General features: G+C 43.3%; 1 protein-coding gene across 2 annotated transcripts; it reads right to left on the bottom strand.

Moving 5' to 3' along the window:
- Nucleotides 1-1,599: 1,599 nt before the first annotated feature.
- On the bottom strand, nt 1,600-18,515 carry LOC130209735 (carbohydrate-responsive element-binding protein). 2 transcript variants are annotated; one of them, XM_056439546.1, is made up of 17 exons: nt 17,828-18,515; nt 16,445-16,551; nt 16,193-16,275; nt 15,960-16,049; nt 14,749-14,790; nt 12,099-12,273; nt 10,489-10,566; nt 7,382-7,533; nt 6,684-7,260; nt 6,506-6,579; nt 5,268-5,511; nt 4,654-4,769; nt 4,337-4,459; nt 4,043-4,170; nt 3,597-3,720; nt 2,252-2,381; nt 1,600-2,137 (listed from the first exon to the last, which is right to left on the bottom strand). In XM_056439546.1, the coding sequence occupies exons 1-17, from the start codon at nt 18,304-18,306 to the stop codon at nt 1,974-1,976; spliced, it is 2,886 nt and encodes a 961-aa protein (XP_056295521.1). In that variant the 5' UTR covers nt 18,307-18,515; the 3' UTR covers nt 1,600-1,973. The 2 variants fall into 2 exon arrangements, with proteins under 2 accessions (XP_056295521.1, XP_056295529.1); XM_056439554.1 differs by having other exon boundaries at nt 5,268-5,508; nt 17,828-18,514.
- Nucleotides 18,516-19,142: the final 627 nt, after the last annotated feature.

Raw genomic sequence — 19,142 nt, forward strand, 5'->3', positions numbered from 1 at the left:
CCCCTGCTCTGAATGGCATCACAGGGGTCCTCAGGGTGCCTCTCAGTCTGCTACCCCCTTCTCTCCCAGCCAGGTGTGAACTTCGGGGGAAGGGGATCCCTTGCTGCAATTGATCTGTTTCTTGTCACACAGAAAGATTCATTTTACCAGTTACAGTAATCCATTAAATAATAATCCACAGACATTTACCAAACAATATTGTAAATTATTAAACAATAACACACATTCTATAACATGTATGAAGTTATGGTATATTAGTAAATCCTAATTTACATATTGCTTTAGTAAATTGTCTAATTCAACAGAAGTTGTAATGGCAAATGATTTACCCTCAACCTCAAAAAAAAAACCACACATTTAAATACATTTTTAATATAATATCGTAGCTGCATTTGACACAACTGTGTCAAAGAATGTTAAGAGAAGGTTTGTCGTTACTCAAAGGAAATACGGTTTCTTTGTTGTGATGGTTTAGCCTTAAAAACTGAAATATATCATCAATGCAGACATCTATCACAGTGGTTCTCAAATGGGGGTATATATGTATATACATACAGGACTGTCTCAGAAAATTAGAATATTGTGATAAAGTTCTTTATTTTCTGTAATGCAATTTTAAAAAACAAAAATGTCATGCATTCTGGATTCATTACAAATCAACTGAAATATTGCAAGCCTTTTATTCTTTTAATATTGCTGATTATGGCTTACAGCTTAAGAAAACTCTAAAATCCTATCTCATAAAATTTTAATATTTCCTCAGACCAAGTAAAAAAAAAGATTTATAACAGCTGAGTGTTTGTCAAGGCTCAGGAAACCCTTGCAGGTGTTTCGAGTTAATTAGACAATTCAAGTGATTTGTTTAATACCCTACTAGTATACTTTTTCATGATATTCTAATATTTAGAGATAGGATATTTGAGTTTTCTTAAGCTGTAAGCCATAATCAGCAATATTAAAAGAATAAAAGGCTTGCAATATTTCAGTTGATTTGTAATGAATCCAGAATGCATGACATTTTTGTTTTTTGAATTGCATTACAGAAAATAAAGAACTTCATCACAATATTCTAATTTTCTGAGACAGTCCTGTATATATATATATTTAAAACTAGCATCCTTTAAAAAATTTAATTTATTAAATATTCAATAAAGTGTTAATTCATAAACTGAATTGTATATATTCTATACTAAATCAGACACTGATGGCACAGCGCCATCCATATTACATCTCTTTTTTCAACTAAAAAATGGTTTGCGCTGGTTAGGGGGTACTTGGCTGAAACAATATTTCACAGAGGGTACATCACACAAAATGGTCGAGAGCCACTGCTCTATAATTTTAGTGGGGACTCTCTGGGCCTCTTCAAGGAGCCCCGATGGTCTGCAAACTGCACTTTGAGAACCACTTAACTTACTATTCTGAAATAACCCCTGCCTTCTAAAGCTACCTATTTTTCTCTTACTTCACATTAGCACTGGTGTGTGACACCCAATACAACGTGGGATAAGTATGAGAGATGCAGTGAGACATAGTGTGCCGAGAAAATGTCCGTAATCTGAGACACTAATAAATGTGATGGAAAAAAAGACAACCTGAGATGTTAAAGGAATTAATAATAAATGCAGAAACATAAATTAAAGCTTTTCACAGTGACTGAACTTCATCTGAACATTTTGCTTAACCAAAGAAAACGCATGAGGCTGAGAGACAACGTGTAGCATATAGTAAGTATATTCTGCTTCTACAATAATTTAAGCATGAATCACAAATAGTATGTTTTTTATGGGAGTACTGGAATCCATTCTTTTTGCAGCTGGTGAGTTTTGTTTGGAAAGGGACCGCATCTTCGAAAGTCTGGGAGAGGAGCGTTGCGTCTTTTCAAACCATCCCACAGGCTCTCCTCGGACTCGTGCTCCTCTGTGCGTTATGCTGGACTCCAGCTAAGTTTCCCCTGAGTCTGTTCTCCTCGGTCACATGGGCTGTACATTGTCCCGAGTGGCGGGCTGTAAGGAGTGGTCCAGGGCGGCGGCGGGGTTACCCCGGGTGACCGCAAGGGTGGCCTGCTCCGGCACCAGGCTGGGGTCCGTCAAGATGTCCGTGGTGGTACTCAGGATACGGAGTGAACTCAGAACCACTGCGGGGGACAAGCAGGGAGACGATGAAACACAGATTATAGCCAGTGGGAAGGAACCATGACGATGACGCGGAGGAAGACAATGGGTTTGGATCTGCGTTGTGCTGCACTCACTGGGCCTCAGGGCAGGCAGGGAGCAGTGCTGGTCCAGCCAGGACAGAGTGGATCGACACAAGTCCTCCACGCTGGCAGTGGACACCATTCCATTGTAGGACTCGAACAGCGGCTCGATGATGATGCTGAACTGATAACGGGTTGAGGAAAATATCTTGTTTTCAGAACGTTACTTAATTGATATTAAAAGTACAGCTCGCCCCCAAAAGCAAAACAACATTGTTTTCACACCAAAAATACTTTAAAAACGTATGAAGAAATCATGACTTTTATGAGAATGTCTTATGTCTAGGATATGATATGTAAATGTACTTGTATAGCTCTTTTCTAGTCCTCCAACCACTCAAAGCGCTTTAACACGACATGGCATCATTCACCCATTCATACACTGATGGGAGGAGCTTTTGAACCGCCGACCCTCTGATTAAAGGGCAACCCTGCTGTGCTGTGTGTAAATGTGTCCCGTCTGGATGTTACAGGATTTGTTTAAATGTACCTTTTTTAAATAGAAGATTAATTAACGTAATTTTTGCACGTAAAAAAAAGGTAGAAATTAGAAAGTATTTTATACACAGAGGAATAAGATATGCTGTATATCGGACATGTTCCCGGAACCAATTTATTGTTGGTTTTGGTCTTTTCGTGGGATTTGTTGACAGTAACAAGAAAACATATTACAATATCATCCGACTTTCACTCACAACACTGCAAGTGGCTCATTGTTTTGGAAGCGGCACTGAACTAGTGGTCAACAACAAAACAGTGAGCAGTCAAATATAGGGTATAACCTCTTATCTTGACTCTGAAGAGAAAAGATCCTCTTGGAGAACTTTATGTTTTCGATTCATTATTTCAGCGGTTCGATATATTTATTTTTCTGCCCGATTACACTGAGATGCCCCAGATGAACCGCTTTGAAGACATTACAACTACATTAGCACACATAGATCTCTACAGACTCCATCTTTTGGTTTCTTACTATTTCTATTTCACCAAAAGTGAATCTCCATTTACGTGCTACATTTTAAAAACAGACATCCCTCTCTGTTTCCTTCAGGATTGGCATAAGGCTCTGTGTAATTAGTTCATTTGCATTCAAAGTCAAACAAACAAAATGTCATATCCCTTCCAAAGTCTGAAGAAGCTGGTTGATGCTGCAGTCACTGACTGCAAAGTACAGACACATAAGAGCCCCACACAGGAATAGATGAGCGTACTCAGTACCCAACAACTATTATAGTCACGTTCTGTGTTTTATGCACAGGAAGAAAGAAATCCTGTTTTTTGTTGCGTTTGTGGCTGTTTGAGTTGACCTCTGGTCAGATCTACATTCAAAAAAGGATACGATCCAAAATTTCCAGTTTCGCAGCGTCTGTGCCTGGACGTAGTCTCGGAACTTCTGCCTCATGTGGTCAAAGCGCTGCCGTGTGATGGGCACACCGGTGGCCGGCAGCTGCTGCTGGCACGCGCTGCATGAAGAGAGAAAACACACAGTCAACAAAGCAGTGTGGCGCATCTTCGTATGTGTATATATATATATATATATAAAATAAATACACCAGGATGGGATATTAAAGAAGAGGTTTCAAGTTCCGTAGTCAGGCACCCAAATGTACATGGAAGAGTCTGACTTGCTGTGATCATTCCTACTGTTCATACTGACCCATAAATATCCCCCCAATCCTAATGGATGTGAACACACTTCCATGCCTGCACACATTCATGCATAAATACATCAATACATAAATACACACACACACTAGGGAAGTCAAGCATGGTTAAAAGTCTCACTTGACGGCAGAGTTCAGGACCTGGATCTCCTCTCTGAGTCTCTGAGCCTCCTCGTGCAGCTGAGCTCTCTCCTGCTGCATCTTACTGATGTACTCGGCAGTCTTCTGCAGTGTGGTGGCTTTGCTGATCTGTGCCAGCAGACAAGAGGGATCCCCACATGTCACTACCACAGTTATTCACATATCTTCTAAATTGTTGCTGTATTCGCGTACGTCCTTCCACTTCAACGCTGGCGACGCCCCCTCCTCTCATCACATCTATCTCTAATGCAGCTGAACGTCTTTTTCACGGTACCTTTATGCTTGGCTGAGAGCTCAGCGTTGTCACAAGGTTATGTAACGTGTCAAAACCCAGTTTGATGTTGAAGCGCCTCTTCTGCTCAGCCGAGATGTGAGTTATCCTCCTGCTCTCTGTTTGCTGCAGATAACGTATGCAGTGTAGAAATATGCACATATCATGTCACACCCAGATTCACATGCTAGGACAAATGTGTATCTCTATATATATATATATATATATATAAATCTAAATAAATAAATATAAATATATCCAATGCCACGCTGTACTATGAAAACACAAATAAGTTGATAAAATGAGACAGTATGTCATACCTTACTTGATTCTATCTTTCCGTGTCCAGAGAAACATGAGTGTGTGGACTCGGGGTTGGAGGTTTGATCCAAAGGGTTTGGTGGTGACGTTTGACCTGTGTGTCCTGGAAAATTAACTAAAAGAAAGAGAGGTTGTAATATCTATGCGTTGTATTTGATATTTGCAGGACAATTGGATGACCTCAACTGTTGAGGACGAAAGCAACACAAAATAAATCAATGACTTGATTAATTAATTAATATGCCGTTATAAATATTAAAATAATATACAAAATAAATGTAGACACTAATTAATAAAATGAGGCATGAATTGATATTTATTTTAATTTTATTCTTTATTTAGTTACCTTTGTAATAATTCCTTTATTTATTTCCTTTGCAATCTAATTTATGTATGTATTATTTTCTCTTTGCATGACAGCTAAACTGAATCGTAAGAAAAATGACCCCTTAAATATTAAAAAAGTTGTGTCTATTTTATAACCACGCAGTCATTAATAAAAGAAATGGATCATGAATATCTCTGCGGAGATACAGGCCTATTGTTTGACCGTGTACATTCTACCATTGCACCAACCTGACAAGTGTCAGTGGTCACTGGTTTTGGAGCATACCTGTGAGGCTGCTCCTGTCCGCGCCGTAGAGCTGGACGGGAGATACTTTCTCGGTCTTGGGAATGAGGAGCGTTAAGCCGTGGGTGAGCAGGACGGGCACGTCCAGGCCTCTGGAGGTGCTGCCGTGGGGTGAGCTGTGACCCAGGGGGGCGGTCTGACTGTGCAGAGGCGTCAGCGCTGGCCAACCAGCTCCGTGCTGCAGCTGCGATGAAGCCCCGACGGCATGAGCGCTGCTTCTTGACTGCTAGGCAACACACAAGGTCACCATATATTATACAATACCATACTACTTTGCCATATCATAGATCCATGTCAGACTGTGTGACAAATGTACACCAATCACATTTAGTGGATATGAAAATCCATTTTATTAAAACTACTCTACATACATTAGTCAGCCTACTAAATCATATCGTGAATGGCTTGAACCTGGTGCAGCTGCTGAAAAGAGATTTCTTTACATGCTCAAAATACTTGTGAATACGTGTGAATATCAATGTACAAGAATGTATCTCTGAACTGTCATTACCGCGTTGCTTCCTGAGAGCCTGCTTGCCTGTTGGAGATAACCATGGAAACCCGTGTCAACCCCATGTGACCAAATGAGGATTTGCGAGAATCATAAAGTCTAAAGTAATTTAAACAATATATCACGTCGAGAAAAGTCAGGTCTTATACTGAAATTGAAACGTTATTGTTGTTACAGAGCTGCCTGCCGTTGTCTATAACTAACATTGCCATTGCTACTGCATTGCATTGTGGGATATTAATGCTGGCATAGTGTCCTGAGCAATATCTCTTTGGAAATAGCATGCAACTCTCATACTATTTGTTTCACAGTAAAGTTTCGGACGTACAAAATTAAATTAAATAGGATCCTCGTGTGGAATTTCGGACGGTACTTGGGAACAAAGGTTTAGGAGCTACCTCAGATGTGCCTGAAGATAATGAAATCTACCTCCTAGCACCTCTGATGTCACTCATTAACGCCACTCTATCTTGTTTGTATATTCCGTACATTCAATGTGTCCGGCCAAGAAATAGTTTGGCACAGCATTTCTCTGTAAAAACCGCAGTGTGTTGTTTTAACATCTCGGTTCTTAAACAAGCCAGTTTCCGACACAAATGTCAAGGGACCACAGATGCAAATTAGCTGAAGCTAATGTTGACATATAAGTTTTAACTGTACATGGTCCCCTTTAAATAAAAAATGTAATAAGAAAATTAACACCGCTCACCGAGGAGCTGGGTGATGATGACCTCTGACCTTTGGCTGTCACTAAAGAAGTATTAAATCCCAGCGGTGGCTTCTCTGAAAGCACAAAAACAACCGTTTACTCATTTTTTCCTTACAGAAACACGATTCCGATTAATATCTGCTGTTAAAGTAAGAACAAGACACACAAATGGACTCACGTTCACAGGCGCTGGAGGAGAGCAGCTTCGCCAGGCAGCTGCTGGCTGTGGGCGCAGTGGACGGGGAGTTAGCCGGCACCACGGAGGCGCCGACTGTTTTCACCCCTCCCGTCTTTTGCTTGTGCTTCCCTCTGACCCCCGTGACGGCCACCTGCTCCGGGACCGAGAAGCAGTGGGCCGCGGTGCCGGAGGGCAGCGCCGCGTGAGCCGGCTCCGACACGGCCTCCGGGTAACCGAGAGAGTGGCAGGGGGCCTGGGGGTACGTGTCCCCTGTGTGAGGGTAGCCAGGAGCCCCCATGGTGGAGGCGGTGTGTGTGATGACCGTGGGGGTCACGCTGGTGGTTGTGTAGAAACCAAACTTGTGGCATGGCAACGGGTACAGGAAGGGGATACTTGAAGAGGCCGGCTGCTCGATGCTCGTGGTGAATGCTATAGAAACAGCTGGATCGAGGTATGATTGATGTCCGTAGGGCATGGCTCCCGATAGGACACCAGACGTGTGGTATTCACCGCAGGCCTGGTCCGGCCGGGTATTGGAGGAGGAGGGCGGAGGCAAAGTGTCAGACGACAGATTGGGCTGCAAGAGAAAGATTCAATCTGCTTTACGGAGTGAACAGTAGCACCGTCGGTTTGCCGATGAAGTATTTCATGAAACAGTACATGTCACAAGATGGAGGAGCCGTTCACACCAGCAGTACCTGGGCCAGCTGCGTGTCGATGAGAAGCTGAGGAGTCGTCACCACAAAGGAGGGAAGCGGAGCAAACGATGCGCTGGGCGCGATCTCGAAATAGCCACAGTCAGCAAAAGCCGTCTGCTCAGTGGGCTGGCCCCGGTAGTTCATAAAGATATCTGGGAGAAGCACACACACACACACACACACACACACACACATACTATGAGGTACAAGTACAGTTGAATTAACTGCAAACTCAAGCTTTAATGACACAACACATGCAGCCACCTCATATCTAGCTGCACCGTTTGTCAAGAAGGTGGCAACAAAATACACACACATGAACAGGTTGAGTAAGCTTTAACGTTGTGCTTTACTCATAATATATCGATATTACTTGTTCACAAAAGAGCCCTTATGATATGATGTAATCTACTGTATGGTCACCATGGCCGTGCTTTCATTACAGTCATTTAACTAAACTTCATAAAAGGAGAAAATGGTGTCGTACAAAAAAAAAAAGCTTTGCAATAAGTGGAAAAAAGACATAATGAAAATTCTAATTGGGATATAATAATAAGAAGAAAATCTATTTGATTAAATTAGATACCATTTTTCATTAAACTGAGATAGAATACATAGAATGCAAGACATGGTGGAAATTAAAACCCCACAAAATAATAATAATGATAATAATAATAATAATGACATTGTATTAGAATAAGTCATTTTATTATTATTATAGTATCATTTATCATTGTAAAAATGTTTTGTTTGGCATGTTTTATACAAGTGCAGCACCAGGTGCTTTGCAGTAAAAGGGAATAGAATGAAAATAGGAATAGGGATATAATGCAGTATTTATAGAAAATAAAATGCTTTTCTTCTATAACAGGTGCGGCTGAAACAAGCCTGGAATTGTAACTGGCCGTCTGCAGTTTGATATCACATTTCAGGGCAATCGCATGTCATACAACGAGTCACCGTCCAGAACACAGTGAAGTGTGGTTGGTCATTCAAGGTATGTGCCCCACCTGCCAGGTCACATGCTTTTGGAGTCGCGCTGGCAAATGAATGTGCCAAGCTGCCATGTGAGCAAAACTATGTCTTCCTATCTCACTGCACCGAATTCAAACCTGCTTTCTTTTATTGACCAGTTGAGGAGGCGAACGTGAACTCACTTGCTTCAGTCGAAAGAACTTTGTTTTCGGCTCATTGGAGCTAACGTGCACGTATACAGCAGCGGGAATCCAGTGTACCACAAGCTCTGTAGGCACAAGGCAAATCTGCGGATACATACCAGTGTGTCTGTTTTCACCTCAGTGAAGAGAAACCACTGACATGCCTCAGAAGAGGCCTCCGTATTCCCACTTCAGAGAAGCACTCTGCATAGAGTAAACTGCGCCGCTCTGACGGACACTGACTAGCTCTCTGGGTCTTAAGACCAATGGGAGAGGCGGGCCGCTGACCCCTCAGGACACTGTGAGAACAAACAGCCACACACACACACACACACACACACACACACACATTGTGTTGCAGCAGTGCCACTGGGTGTCTGTGGGTTACAAAGGCTGACTTGAAGCCACAGGCACACAAAGGCCGGAAACAACCACGGCCTCTGCGCCCCATGGCGAGGAGCTGAACTTCGACCTGCTCCTGAGTCTCCTTGCCGCATTGACAAGTATTTATTTCGAAAAAATAAATCATGTGATTGGTAAATTAATTATATCACACCAAAACAGGTGTATTCACATTTTATTCAAACTTATTGTTTAATTAAATTGTTGCTGCAACATTTGATCCTGGATTTTCCTAAAGTTTCACGTTATACTGCATGGGCTGATTTTCTGTCCCCTTGGAGGCAGCAGAAACAAGCTTTGAGCGCACACCGACATGATTTCCCATTTTAAAGGTTTCCCTGGAGAGTGTTTGACCTCTGGTAGCGCTTGTTGCCGAAGGCTATATATAAGAAGTAGACGTATTCCCTATGACATCACACGTTGGTTTATGGACCTCAGTTATGAAGCCTTGACTTCCACATTTTGACCGTCACCATCTTGTTTTGAATAAACATCATGCTGTTTAGAACTTTAGACTTAATAAATAAATCCAAATAAATCCCCAGAAAGTTCTCATTGACTTCTATACAATCAGACTTCTGCAACCACAGGAGTCGCCCCCTGATGACCGTTAGAGAGAATGCACGTTTCGGCACATCGGCATCGACTTCACTTTTCAGACCCGGAGGTTCCCGCCTGGTGGCTCCCCGTTCGGTTTGTGTCGCACACGAGGACGCACATGTCCCTCCAGTGGTGTGAAACTACTCAGCAAGATATGCAGCAGTGCATATGTGGCCCTTCAGCTGCTAAATGCTCCGCTGCGTTCACCAGCGAGTCCCCAAATGTGTCCGTCTGCTGTCTGGTGCTGAGCAGACAGAGTGCAATGTGTTCATCAGAGCTTGTTGGCTGATAACAGCTGCCTGCTATTCATCGTTATTCGGAAAATATTGATCGTAGAAACTTGAATTAACAATCATAACTTCTTGCACAGTATCTCCCAGTCCTTCGATTTATTCATTGGCCTCATACTCGGTCAGAGCCGAGGGTTGAGGTGGAATACTTTCTCTTCCACTTCCTCATTCTCCTCGCTCAACCCTCTGACGGACATTACTGCAGACACAGCACATAAACAAAGGAGTGTCAATCAAGAACTTATTTATGTCATGTATTACGTTATGTAAAAAGTTAATCTCTGCAATTGAATTTGAAATTCAGCTTTGAAGACTTAATGGAAAAATACTTTTGTTTTGCATTGTGTCTGGGGGGGCGGGGGGTAAAATGTGAATACAGATGTGGCCTGTCGAACTGTCATTAAAGTTAACGATTAATGACTGTAAAAAATATCGGTTCCTCTTCCCAGGGTCAGTTCAAACGTGTTCGATCAACTATTAAGCGTATTATGCCGCACGTTGTTGAATGTTAAATGATGTTACAAACAGAACATAGTGGATGGATACTCGTATAAAGCTGAAGCAATATCGATCTGCTGCCATTCTATAACAACATGTTAAGATCCAACAGACAGACAGACAGACAGACAGACTGACTGACAGAAGTGCAAGAGGGTACCTGGTATATCCATGAAATCATCCAGGTTGGGCTGCAGAGTCAGACCTGGCTGGATAATATCAGCATTACTGGTGTACGCTGAGGATGAAGAAAACATCATATCAGACATGAGAGGGAGGGATAAATATGAGTGAGTCCATCTGTTAATCGTCTGCCGTATTGTGTGTGCTTTTTATTCTCTCATCATAGAGTATTTCCTTATTCGTAGGGAGGGTTCCATCGACTGACCCACGTGACCCATCAGCTGCACCAAATGACAAAACGTAGGCAAAACATTCATGTATTAATCTGACTGTTGGATGGGCAATCATTTGTGCGCTCTGGTTTCTGCCTACTGGCCAAACCTGTTGTCATTTAGTTTGTGGATATGTTTGTGTGATCTGATTACTGTTTGCTGTGTAGAGTGATGCAGGTGTGTCTACGTGCAGATGTGGTCCCTAGAGTCTTACAAAGTAGGATGGGAGCCTTCAGTTATCAAGCTCCTCTTGTATGGAACCAGCTTCCACCTTCAGTCCAGGGGGCAGACACAGTCACCTCGTTTAAGAGTAGAGTGAAGACGTACCTCTTCGATAGCGCTTATAGTTCGGACTGAATCAGGTTCACCTGGTCCAGCCCCTGGAGATGCTGCTATCGGCTTATAGGCTGCTGGGGGACGTTTAGGATACACTGAGCACCTCTCTCCTCTTTTCTCCCTCCTTGTGCTGTAATCTTTCATCCTTTACGTCACTTCCGGGAGTGAACGCTGGCGCGTTTAGCTGCCGCTGCTCTTCGGTTGTCTTAACTGTTTTTAATGTGTTGTACGGCGACCTTGAGTGCCTTGAAAGGCGCCTTATAAAATAAATGTATTATTATTATAATTATTATTATGAATGGATTTACATCTCTCCATTGCACATTAGTAACTCTGCTTCCTCCCCGGAGTCGTTGTGACATCATGTCTCATAGGGTCCATTGGACCTGGCTGGGTCATGGAGGTCTGGGTCGTGGTCCATGCCGACTACGAACTGTCATATTTATTGAATGTGTTGTAACTCTGTAATGATTCCTTCTGTACACATGATATCTATTGTTTCTGTCCATCCTGGAGAGGGATCGTACTCTGTTGCTCTCCTGAAGGTTTCTTTCCTTTTTTTCCTGTGAACGTTTTTTTGTCTATTTCTGGGGAGTTTTTCCTGATCCGATGTGAGGTCCTGGGACAGGGATGTCGTATGTGTACAGATTGTAAAGCACTCTGAGGCAAATTTGTAATTTGTAAGATTGGGCTATACAAAATAAACTGAATTGAATATTTTTATTTATTTGTATGTATTTATTTTCCTGTACTCTAGGTGGGTGTACCAGTGGGAGGGGTGGGGTTGTTGTCTGTTTGTATATGTCAAGAAAAAGATAGAATACAATGGAAATGTCAGATGAAGTGCATGTTTGCTGTGTTATGTGCCTAACAATATTTCCAAATATAAAAATATATTTAAAAAAAAATATATATAGAAGCCTCTTGGAAAATGTCTATAACATCAAAGTAATGAAAATAAAGATATGTATTACTGCAGCTCAAAAGCCACTATTGTCCATAATCATAATCAACATCTGCAAATGTGCTGACTACTCACTGTCGTGTCGGTCACCGGCCCAGGGACACGGCTTCTGCGTCATGGTGAACAGTGTGTCGGAGATGTCGGACAGGAGGCAGTCCAGGTCAAACATGTGGACCTCCACCGGCGCTGCCTCAGGCTCCTGGTACATGTGATTGGACCATTTCTCCAGCTTGGCCTGGCAGATTTGACCCTGGAGCACATCAGCCAGAGATCAACTTAGAATCCACTTCTAGTGACGGGTCGAGCACTTATCTGTCCGTCTGAGGGCTCCCTACGAAGAGGACTGAACGGGCAAAGTAGTGCACTGATGGAGTTGTACATGACCAGCAGATGGTGTGAAAAGGTCCCGTTAAAAGCAGCTAAAGCTCCTTAAATAAATTGTTTAGTTATGCAAAGTAAGTGAACCCACGAGCCCTTAAAAATATGACAATGCCAACTCTCAAAAACACAATTTACACCCTCTTACACACAGAAACACACATATTGTGACATTTCTTCCACTATCACATCATGCAACATGTAATGTTCTCTCCTCAGTAAAACACTCAGTCGCTGCGGTCCTTTCCCCTCTCGGTTTGATCTGCTTTTCTTCAGCCTCTCCTTTTCTTTAGCCTCCACTTCCAACTCTGACGCGACATTTATAGGGAAGCTCAGATAGAGCCGGAAACTATTTTGATTACGTCTAAGCTCACGACATCCCCTCTTGTCATTTATTCATTTGCCTCTCGATTTGTTTTTCTTTGAGCAAGGGTACAAGTGTGTGCAAGTAGACATTGAGTAAGATTGGTGTGGTTGCGTGTGTGTGTGCGTGTGTGTGTGTGTGCGCCTTCGAGCAGGGCATGATGAAAAAGCACTTTTGACATATTGTTCAAAAACACTAACCTCCTAGAGGTTATCATTATCTCGGCTTTGTTCAATTCGTTATTTTGATGTCTCACCATTCCAATAAGAGCAGCAGCCTTTTGTCCCTGACCTAATTTCAACAGCGAGGCCCGAGGCCCCCAACCAACACAAGCGGCTGCTGCCTCGGACTCGGCTGAAGAAGAAAATATACATGCACGCATCCATCACTTCCGATGGGCAATATTTACTCTACTTTTTTTATTCAGCAGGGTCAGCCTTGATCGGCGGTTCGTTCCCCGGCTCCGCTAACCCATGTCAATGTGTCCTTTGGCCAGACACTTAACCCCAACATTGCTCCCGTAACTGCCTACAGTGTGTGAATGTGTGTGAATGCTAGTTACTGATGTACAGGTGGAACTGTAGCTTCTCCCATCAGGGTCTGAATAGGTATGAATAGGTGAATGATGTCAGGTCGGAAGACTAGATAAGAGATATACAAGTACAGGTCCATTTACCATTTACTATCACTGAATACTTTTGGATGTGTTTCCTGGTGAGAAACAAACTTGACTTTACTTCCCTTTTTAAAGACGGTTAGTTTGTTCCACACAGCATCGATCCGTTTCAAGTAATTCATCTAAAAAGCCTAAGACTGGCACAGTCCTAATACATCCATACATTTAAAATGACCCGTCTAAAGCTGACTTTAAGTGACTGCTTCAACTATATTGAACTTATTGCTCCTCGTCCAAGTCATTGGCCAGCTTCCCTGTAATACTGTATATGACCTGATTTGGTAACTTGGCAGGTCTTGGTTTTTCTCTTATTGGATGAGTATAGTAAATCATCATGGATGATTTGCAGCGCAAATTAGAGAGAATTTAGACCGGGCTTTGAGGGTTGAGAAAGCCTGTTAAAAGAAAACTGAAATAAACCCCAACGTTACAAAAACAAACCCTGGGTTTTACTGAACTCTTTTTTTTTCTATAGCCACTGGATGTTATCTGTGAGGAGAAAGGCGAGATAACGCTTTGGGAAAACAGAGAATAAACAACCTGGTTCAGTGATCTTTGACCTGCCATCGTCGTGCTGATATGTGCTCCATGAAGAGCGGCTCAATACATGAACAGTTTAGGCTCCAGACAAACAGAGATTAACTTTAACCTGAGTTAATACCCAGACTTGGGACGGTAGATCTAAGGGCCATCATGCCGAAGGTGGAAGAGGAAGTAGTGGGATGAGACGGCCGCCCAGTGGGCTGTGACTGCACATGCCACATTGCCATGTGAATACAATCATGAATGAGGGATCCCTCCCTCTCCCCCTTGTTTTCCTCCGGATGCTCTGTCTGCTTGTGTGTCGCGGTGACGTCGCCCCTCCGCCCGCTGCATGTAAGTGGGTCAGATTTGATGAAGTGACATTAAGTTCTGCAGCTATTCCACTTGAATAAAGATGAAGCCTGAAAGGGTGGTGGGGGTATTGTCGCTGCTTGCAATCAATATGTGTCAATTCCCTGCAAATGCCGGGCCGTGACGCACATTTCGGTTTTTCTGCTTTTTGTTTTCATCCCCTCTTTGCCTCTCCAGTGAGCGGAGGAGGGTGAGTACCACGTGCTTAAAATAGCCGCATGGAGGATTTTGACGATCATATGTTGAGCTGCAACTGGATTTAAAAGTAAACAATGTTAAAAGGTCACCAAAACACACAAGCCTGGGTCAGTCGGCCAACTCGGTTTTCAGGGCTCAAAACCAATATTCGACTGCTGTTGGTCCAAATCGTACAGAAAGTATCAGAATAATGTAAATGCAGGGCTTTGTCATACCTCTTGGAGCATCGACAGAATATCATCCTTCTTTTTCTGAAGCTGTAAAGAAAAAGAAAATAAATACTTTTCATAATGCTCATAAAACGCATCTTATTTCAGCATGTTAGCACGCTAGCATGTTCTAGTTAGCACTGAACACAACGTGCAGCTGAGGCTGATGGTCGTGTCTTTAGACAGTGTTGGACATAATTATATTTCATAACAATTCATCATGAGGGAAACTAATGGGATGACTAAAGTTATTTATGTATATATCATGCAGGAACCATGAACATTTAAACAAAGCCTATATCCGGTAAGTAATAATCCTCAGTCTTAGTCTTATATAGCTCTTCTCTAAGTACCCGAATTCGCTTTACAGTTCAGAGTCCAGTAGCCATACACACACACAGTCATACCGGTGGTGGTAAGCTACATCAGTAGCCACAGCTGCCCTGGGGCAGACTGACAGAAGCGTGGCAGCCAATCAGCGCCTACGGCCCCTCCGACCACCACCAACACTCATTCACATCCATACGATGCGGTGCATGTATGTCTTTATGATGGTGGGGGGAACCGGAGGACCCGGAGTAAACCCACGCAGACACGAGGAGAACATGCAAACTCCACACAGAAAGGACCGGGACGACCGGGATTCGAACCCAGGGCCTTCTTGCTGGGAGGCAACAGCGCTCACCACTGAGCCACCGTGCTGCCCAAGTAGATGGAGAGATATAAGTTAAACCTTTGATCTGCTGGTGGCGCTAATCGTAACGTCAAGATATCTCCTGTCTCCTTAAGTCCTCAGAAGTCATCCTCTCAGGACCTCGAATAAAGGTAGCTAATGTTGCGCTAATCCATCCAATAGCGTCCAGACATTTTATTGTCTGAACCACACATTCTAGTGTCGCTTTGAGCCCCAGATCCTGAATGACATCTAGTACCCAGAATTCTTTAAAAACGATATTTTATTTTTTATTCATATTTTATATATTTATTTACTAGTCGACTCAACCCAAAACGATCTAGATTGATCAATAGAGCTACAGGGAAGAGGAAAAATATCTATTTTGGATTTTTGGGTGAACTTTCCCTTTAAGTTTGGATCTCAGGCAATCAGGAGCCCCAAGTCAGCTGACCTGAGGGACCTGAAGGTAGAATACAGGTTGAACACGACTGAAACTATCCAAGATGAAATATGTGTTCTATAAAATAAAAATAGTGCTCACCCTCTTCTTATAGTAAATCCTCCACTTGTGGTACTCCTTGATCACCACCTCAATCCTTCGCTTCCAGTAGCTGCCCTCTAGGACAATTGCCTGTTGACATGATGCAGAAACACCGAAGCATAAGACGTGCATGACGAAGCTCATCAAAGTGTAAATACAAATGTTTTATTTAATTGAATTTGTAATAACGTGCAGTTGAAAAAATGAAGCCTGCTCGCGCTTCAGTCGCTCACTTCAGGTTTGCGATTTGAATCCGACTCCATGCCCTCCAGCGGCGTGACGAACCCGCACACTGAGCTCTTCCTCTTCTCCACATCTACACACAGCACATACAACAGGGGGGGGAATTAATGTGTGTACTACGCCGACTTCATATTCGACTCCTCATTTATGTCTTGTCGCTAATTTGTTCCTAGCTTCCGCCGAGCACTTTCTGCTGCGTTTGACCCCCCGATGCCCTCCTTCATGGACAGTACTGGACTCACACTGAATGAACCAAGCTCTCCAGATGGCATTGTTCAGACGGATCTTATCCCTCCACAGCAACCGCAGACCCTTAAAAGACTTCCACTTGGGGGAGAATATCTTCGCGCTGCAAACAAAACACACAATCAATCAGAAAACACGCAATTTGTACAAATGGGAAAAGGCCGATGTTCGATGCACAGTGACAGAGGGACAGACACTGTTTTATTCTAAAGTGGAAAATATTCATTAGCCCCTGTTAGAAACCTGTCCTGGTTTTGACTAATAGTGCCCAATCATACACCGGTCCACTGTCAGGCTGTTTGCACCTTTTTTTCCAGCGTCCCTGAGCCTGCTGAGTGCTGAGGAAGAGGCCTCCTAATGCGAGGTGCTCGGAGAGTTGCTAGGAAGCCCGGGGGAATCATTTCCAACAAGCTTTTAATGGAGCGACAGCGCGGCACGACACACACTGCGAACCAGCCGAGACGGCATTATCACTGGAGACCTATTAACGCCATGGTTAATGACAAATGCTGTGCGGCAGAGCAAGTCACCGTGGTTCACATCATAGTCGATATACTTGACAGGTTGTTTTTTTTATAAACGGAGTGCAGAGTTTATAGTTTTTAAGTCATTAATGTTAAAGCCTATCATAAAAATGTATTTTGTGGTCTGTTACTGGTAACAACTCATGGCTCTGGTGTTATTGTGCAACTGTCATCAAACCATAAAAAAAACACGGCAGAACAAAATACCTCTTCTTTTGGCCAAAGGTCGATGGCAACTCTTTTGAACAAGTTGTCAACAAAAAGGACGAAACTTTATCAAGCACTCATCTTTCAAATCAGAAAAACAAATCAGAAAAACTTGCTCTTTTAAAAACGCAGGGAGAGATGTGAATGCATATTTGGGTGTTCATGTGTCTGTTTTACATGTGCGTAATACATAATAATAATAATAATAATAATAATAATAAACATATTTTGAGCATGGCCTCTCTCTTTCCCTCATGTGACACAGTAATCTTTATTTCCAGGGCTGCCAACTAGAATCAAAGTCCAGCTTTCAGTGTATATTTTCCAGGCTGTTGCACAAGAGACAGTGAAGTCCCTCTCCCAACACACCTGTGCTGGGAAACCTGTTAAAACGTATTCATACACAGAGCTCTTAGTCTACACAGTGGGCAGTTTTTGGCACACAATAAAACGTATGTAAGAACTCCAGATGGAGGGGGGGGGGGGGCATTTCAATTATAGGTCAGCTATTTATGATTAATGTGTACCGTTTAATATTTGAATAATACAATATGAAAATGACTGCATTCTAAGATCTCCCTTCACTCAGATCATGTATCCACAGCGTCATGAATAAATCCAAGTGGAAGGAAGGAGAACGTGACCCACCTGTAGGCCAGGGACATGCAGTCGAACAGGCGGGTCAGCGTGGGGTCGATGCTCAGGCTCCCGGAGCTCAGCGGGCCGTAGCGGTACGTCTGGCACCACGTCCTGTTCACCGTGTCGAAGTCGTATCTCGTGGAGCCGCCGCTCTTCCTGCCGCGCGGCGCGGAGTCGCTGTGCGGGCACGACACCATGAAGTGCCCGCTGTGGATCACCTGGCTGCACGGGAAAGAGCCGGCGGGCAGCCCGGTGCCGAAGAACACCCGGACGGGTCCGCCGTCCGCCTCTGAGTCCGAGTCCGAGGAGTTGTGGGGCGGCTGGCTGCGGCCGGCCGGACACACTCTCCCTTTGCCCGCCATGGCGCGCAGTTGTCGACCGACTGTGAACTTTCCCCTCAACTGACTCCCCCCGTCTTCTTCGTCTTTGTCTTCTTCTTCTTCTTCTTCACAGACTCCGCTGTCTCCGGCGGCACCGAGGCCCCTCATCTGTCAGCTGAGAGACAACTGTCTCCCGCACGACACGGCTCAGGACACGATGCGCGCGCGCGCGTGTGTGTGTGTCTGTGTGGACTGTTGTGCAAGAGGCAGATGCTATCATTGTGTCAACTTCCTTTGGAGGTAAAGTCCTCTTCACCATCACTCACTGAAGATGGTAATTATTAATATAACCATCTTTAGCATTATTAGGATGCTCTGAAACCTTTTTGATCTCATAATCTCCCCGGAATACTTCAGTTTGACCTGTTTGAATGAAATATACAAAACATAGTCTTATAGCTTGTTCATAACAGTAGTTACACAGTAGTAAGCTATTCTCCCTGTATCTAGGATACCATTTCAATTTCAAATATGTGAAAGGTAACATTCATATTCATCAAGTATTTGACAAATGTAATTCTCTAAATGTATCTACCTTGAGGCTCAATGTATTGATATCAGGTGAAAGTCTGACAGAACGTCTTCAATGTGTAAACGTAGGATGTCAAACACACATGGACCAACATGATTGAGAAGGGGACAACAGAGATCAGGGGCTCCGCTTCACCGTCTGATCTGTCCAGAAAGGTGTTTCTGCTGAACACGACGTTGCGCATGACGTTGACCTTTTGGACGTGGTCAGTTTTATCACATTAGACATTTGTGTTAAATTGAGTGTCTAGAAAAGCGCGATACAAATTCAAAGTATGTCATGAATTTCTTATAAATTCTTGAGTTATGGATAAATACATATTGTTTAGCGAGGTCACCTGACCGTTGACATCCAGAATTTTCCTGCTTCTGCGGTCAATCACAAGGTTTAAATTTTACTTTTATATATTCGA

Source organism: Pseudoliparis swirei, chromosome 3 (genome assembly GCF_029220125.1).
Source record: "Pseudoliparis swirei isolate HS2019 ecotype Mariana Trench chromosome 3, NWPU_hadal_v1, whole genome shotgun sequence".
Taxonomy (NCBI): domain Eukaryota; kingdom Metazoa; phylum Chordata; class Actinopteri; order Perciformes; family Liparidae; genus Pseudoliparis; species Pseudoliparis swirei.